Source organism: Vipera berus, assembly GCF_964194415.1.
Source record: "Vipera berus genome assembly, chromosome: 4".
Classification (NCBI taxonomy): Eukaryota; Metazoa; Chordata; class Lepidosauria; order Squamata; family Viperidae; genus Vipera; species Vipera berus.
Genome location: NC_138206.1, coordinates 4,043,625 through 4,049,638, shown reverse-complemented (window position 1 = coordinate 4,049,638; position 6,014 = coordinate 4,043,625). Strand labels below are relative to the sequence as shown.

The 6,014-nt window shown below is 41.1% G+C and overlaps 1 protein-coding gene across 3 annotated transcripts in view; it reads left to right on the top strand.

The window, feature by feature from the left end:
- The first annotated feature begins 2,163 nt into the window (after nt 1-2,163).
- The window catches only part of MYO7A (myosin VIIA), a 95,355-nt gene continuing 91,504 nt past the window's right edge, over nt 2,164-6,014 (top strand). For 2 of the 3 annotated variants that reach the window (XM_081327791.1, XM_081327790.1), the window contains exons 1-2: nt 2,167-2,277; nt 4,328-4,480. In XM_081327791.1, coding sequence (XP_081183917.1) covers nt 2,179-2,277; nt 4,328-4,480 — 252 coding nt within the window. In that variant the 5' untranslated portion in view covers nt 2,167-2,178. Of the gene's footprint in view, nt 2,278-4,327; nt 4,481-6,014 lie in introns of all 3 variants that reach the window. The other variant, XM_081327789.1, reaches the window with a different exon arrangement.

Sequence of the window (6,014 nt, the reverse complement as noted above, 5' to 3'; positions counted from 1 at the left end):
GGTCACTGAATGAACGCTTGTAAGCCAAGGACTACCTCTAGTTAGAGCACAGGGATGGTGTTGGTGGGAATGTTGAAATTTGTGTTGATGTGGGGTGATAATGATGATGATTGCAAACCATCCAGTTTGTGCTGACACCTGGTGTAATAATAATAATAATAATAATAATAATAATAATAATAATAATAATAATAATAATAATGATGATGATGATGATGATGATGATGATGATGATGAAGAAGAAGAAGAAGAAGAAGAAGAAGAAGAAGAAGAAGAAGAAGAAGAAGAAGAAGAAGAAGAAGAAGAAGAAGAAGAAGAAGAATTTATTTTCAACCCAGAAAATAAACTGAAGAGCAAACTTAATGGTGGAAAGACCACAGATCTTGTGTGTGTGTGTGTAGTTTGGAAGGGACCTTGGAGGTCATCTAGTCCAACCCCCCGCTCAGGCAGGAAACCCTATACCATTTCAGGCAAATGGCTGTCCAGTCTCTTCTTAAAGACTTCCAGTGTTGGAGCATTCACATCTCCTGGAGGCAGGTTGTTCCACTGGTTAATTGTTCTGTCAGGAAATTCCTCCTTGGTTCCAGGTTGCTTCTCTCCTTGATGAGTTTCCATCCATGGCTTCTTGTCCTGCCTTCAGGCGCTTTGGAGAATAGCTTGACTCCCTCTTCTTTGGGTCATCCCCTGAGATACCGGAAGGCTGCTATCATGTCACCCCTCGTCCTTCTCTTCATAGACATACCCAATTCCAATAGCTGTTCCTTATATGTTTTAGCCTCCAGTCCCCTGATCATCTTTGTTGCTCTTCTCTGCACTCTTTCCAGAGTCTCGACATCTTTTTTACCTCGTGGCGACCAAAACTGGATGCAGTATTCCTAGAGTGGCCTTACTAAGGCCTTGTAAAGTGATAATGTTAGATGAGGAAGACTTGAGTAATGGGTGAAGAGATACTCTAGGGCAGAGGTCCCCAACCTTTTGGGCACCAGGGACCTGTGCCATGGAGAAAGGTTTTTCCGTGGACTGGAGGGTACGTGGTTCTGAATAATGCCTGCATCCCAACCTTTGCTTGCTTGTGCAGCCTGCTTGCTAGCATGCTGTGGACCGGTACCGGTCCACGGACTGGGGGTTGGGAACCCCTGCTCTGGGGAACTGTCAGATAAAAGAGGGCGGAGCCCCCAGCTGCATAATGGGTGGAGAAAGAAGCTCGAAAGGGGGTATATAAACAGGGAGCAAATCCCACCTTCACTACCATGGATGAAGTTACTTAGTTGGTTAATGAAACGTCTGCAAGAAAACAACCCAGCTCAGAGAGCAGCAAGGACCCCACAGTTGTGGTCGTCCTCCTCCTCCTCCTCCTCCTCCACAAACCCCACTCCCTTCTAGCACTGATAACGTTACCTAGTTGGGTCATGAAACATCTGCAAAAAAACAACCCAGCTCAGAGAGCACCAAGGACCCCATGGTCCTCCTCCTCCTTCTCCTCTTCCTCCTCCTCCTTCTCCTCCCTCTAGATATACTCTACTCCTATGGTGGCGAACCTATGGCACACGTGCCACAGGTGGCACGCACAGCCCTCTCTGTGGGCACGCATGCCGTCGCCCCAGTCCTAGGTCTTCAGCTGGGTTTTATAAAACCTTTTCACTTTAGGCCTCCGCCGCCGCGTACAAAAAAAAGGTTCAATCCATCAATGTCAACTTTTTGCGGGGGAAAAAAAAAGTTCTCGCAAAGTTGGAATTGATTGCTTGAGCTTTTTAGTCCCACCCAGTCTGCCGTGACCACCGCAGCCACGCCCACCCAATGGGCCACGCCCAGCCAACTGGCCACACCCAGCCAATGGGCCACGCCCACCCAGCACCCGATGATACATAAGTGGGTTTTGGGTTGCAGTTTGGGCACTCGGTCTCTAAAAGGTTGGCCATCACTGCTTTCCCTCCTAGCACTGATGCTATGACCTAGTTGGGTAATGAAACGTCTGCAAAAACACAAGCAAGTTCAGAGAGCCCCAAGGACCCCACATTCCTCCTCCTCCTCCTCCTCCTCCTCCTCCTCCTCCTCCTCCTCCTCTTCCTCCTGCTTCCTACACAGAGTATGTGAATCATACTGTAATATTTCTGTGTTGCCTTTCTTCCGGACTTAAAATGCCCTGTTTGTCTTTCCTCCCAGGGGGATTATGTCTGGATGGACCTCAGGACCAGACGGGAATTTGAAGTTCCCATTGGAGCGGTGGTCAAGCTGTGCGATTCGGGACAAATCCAGGTGATCGACGATGAAGGAAAAGTACGTAAAAATGAAAACGCGATTTGAACCCTCCTTTCCTTGACGTTCTGGATCTACAATCTTGGGCTCTCCGCAGGTAGTCCTCAACTTACAACAGTTCGTTTAGCGACCATGAAAAAAGTCACTTTTAGCAGACCCGTTGTAACTTTGAACGGTCACTAAATGAGCTGTTGTACGTTGAGGACTACCTATAATTAGGAAACTATTAGGAAGGAGCTGTCTTCACCCTCTTTCTCTCACACCAACTTGATCCTGTTTCTTGCTCCTCTGGAATGCAGCCCCTCCCTTTGGGGAATCCAGACTACATTCCACCACGCTTCCCCAAGAGCTGTTTGGTACATGCATGGAATTCAACAGGCTCAGAAAGAATCGGGTAGCCATTTTCCCCCCTTTTATGAGAAAGCAGAAGCTTTGGTGAGCTGCTTCAGGTGACCAGGTGAATCAAATGCAACACCCAGGCTTCAGAGGCAGACGCTGCGTGTGTCTGATGAGGTCTCCAAAGTGCTTTTTCAAAAGGCAGCTGGACACGCTTTGCTTTTTTCTTAATGATGTTTTGCTTCTCACCCAAGAGGTTTTTGGGAGGATAAATTCTTTGTGTGTCCAATCACCAAACCAAAGGAGACGAATTCTTTGTGTGTCCAATCACACTGGGCCAATAATGAATTCTATTCTATTCTATTCTATTCTATTCTATTCTATTCTATTCTATTCTATTCTATTCTATTCTATTCTATTCTATTCTATTCTATTCTATTCTATTCTATTCCATTCCATTCCATTCCATTCCATTCCATTCCATTCCATTCCATTCCATTCCATTCCATTCCATTCCATTCTATTCTATTCTATTCTATTCTATTCTATTCTATTCTATTCTATTCTATTCTATTCTATTCTATTCCATATTTTCTATTCTATTCTATTCTATTCTATTCTATTCTATTCTATTCTATTCTATTCTATTCTATTCCATTCCATTCCATTCCATTCCATTCCATTCCATTCCATTCCATTCTATTCTATTCTATTCTATTCTATTCTATTCTATTCTATTCTATTCCATATTTTCTATTCTATTCTATTCTATTCTATTCTATTCTATTCTATTCTATTCTATTCTATTCTATTCTATTCTATTCTATTCTATTCTATTCTATTCTATTCTATTCTATTCTATTCTATTCTATTCTATTCTATTCCATATTTTCTATTCTATTCTATTCTATTCTATTCTATTCTATTCTATTCTATTCTATTCTATTCTATTCTATTCTATTCTATTCTATTCTATTCCATTCCATATTTTCTATTCTGTTCTATTCTATTCTATTCTATTCTATTCTATTCTATTCTATTCTATTCTATTCTATTCTATTCTATTCTATTCTATTCCATTCCATTCCATTCCATTCCATTCCATTCCATTCCATTCCATTCCATTCCATTCCATTCCATTCCATTCCATTCTATTCTATTCTATTCTATTCTATTCTATTCTATTCTATTCTATTCTATTCTATTCTATTCTATTCTATTCTATTCCATTCCATTCCATTCCATTCCATTCCATATTTTCTATTCTATTCTATTCTATTCTATTCTATTCTATTCTATTCTATTCTATTCTATTCTATTCTATTCTATTCTATTCTATTCTATTCTATTCTATTCTATTCTATTCTATTCTATTCTTATTTCTACTCTATTCTATTCCTATTTCTACTCTACTCTATATTCTTGTTTCTACCTACTTTACTATTCTTATTTCTACTCTACTCTAATCTTCTTATTTTTACTCTACTCTACTCCGTTCTATTCTTATTTCTACTCTACTGCATTCTATTCTTATTTCTACTCTACTCCATTCTATTCAGTTCCGTAAGGTGGTCTGCAAAGCAGCCCACATTGTGAAGCATTTGCGCCGGTGCTTTAACCATGCGCAGTTCGATGCTCAACTTGATCTGCTGGCTTCGTGCGTCCCTTCCTTTCCATCTGGATCTCCACGGATGGGACTTGCTTGATTATTGATGGATTGATGGATTGATTTCAGGAGCACTGGGTCTCTCCTCAAAATGCCACTCACATCAAACCGATGCACCCCACTTCTATCCATGGGGTGGAAGACATGATACGTCTGGGGGATCTGAACGAGGCCGGCATTCTGCGAAATCTCCTCATCCGCTATCGGGAGTGCCTGATTTATGTAAGTGTTTCCCTCGATGGAAGAGTTATTTGAAATTTTTTTTCTTCATTTAGATGATGCTATTCACTTCTATTCATTCTACAGCTAGTCCTCGAATTACAACAGTTACAACGTCCCCAAAGGCGCTGTTTTTCGAAAGGCAACTGGACTTTCTTTGTCTTTCCTGGAAGACCTTTCGCTTCTCATCCAAGAAGCTTCTTCCAACTGAAGAAGCTTCTTTTTTTTTATTGAAAAGTTTTACAATACATTTTTTAACAAAGCAAACCCCCTCCCCACCCCCTCCCCTCTCCCCAACCCTCCCCAACACCTCCCTCCCTTCCCCCTCCCCCCTCCCCGACTTCCCAGAGCTCAATACAGGGTATAAAAATACAAACAATCATAGTCTACCTTATGCAAACGACAATAAACTATTAAATCTATCGCACTTTAACTCTTGTAAACTAACTACAAGCAATATAAATATCACATCAATACTTATTCAAATGCTAGGTGAAACTTTTTAGTCCCATATTTATTCTGGATATAATCAATCCATCTTCTCCACTCCACAATATATCTCTGTTGCGATTGGTCTTTCAAATACGCTGAAATCTTTGCCATTTCCGCCAGGTTGGAAACTTTTAAAGTCCATTCTTCTATAGTCGGCAGTTCTTCCTTCTTCCAAAATTGCCCTATTAAAAGTCTCGCTGCCGTAATTAAATTCAAGATCAACTTAGTGTCCACAACAGTAGTGTCCGTAATAATGCCCAGTAAAAACAGTTGCGGACAAAACTTTATCCTTTTCTTAAATATCTTTTGCATATTCCACCAAATTTTAATCCAAAAACCTTTAACCTTTTTACAGGTCCACCATACATGAAAATACATTGCATCTTCACCACCACACCTCCAACATTTGGGCTGGCAGTTTGGATACATACTTGCTAATTTTTTAGGATCTAAATGCCACCTATAAAACATCTTATAAAAATTCTCTCTTAAGTTTTGAGCTTGCGTAAATTTTACATTTCTCACCCAAATCTTTTCCCAGGTATCCATTGTAATGACTTCTTGAAAATTCTGAGCCCACTTTATCATACAGTCTTTAACAAGTTCAGTCTCTGAGTCAATTTCTATCAATGCAAAGCTTCTTGGATGAGAAGCGAAACGTCTCTTGGAAAAAGCATCTCCGTAGACAAAAGTTACATCAGCAAAGCGACGGATGATGGTTTTGCTGTTGCAGCATCGCCCGCGGTCAGGGCATCAAAAGGGCACTCGGCACATCATTCATATCTATGACCGTTGAAGTGCCCCATGTGATCATGTGAAAATATATAACAGACCTTGTATTTTATTTTACTCTACTCTACTCCAGGGCTTTTCAACCTTTTCACCCATCGTACCATTTTTAGGATAGGGCAACATCCGAGTACCACCAGTCGCCTAGCAAGGGGTCCAAAACTTGATGACCAAAAAAAAAAAGAAAAGGAAAAAAGTGATGAAGTCCAGGTAGTCCTCGACTTGCAATAGTTCGCTTAGTGACTGCTCAAAGTTA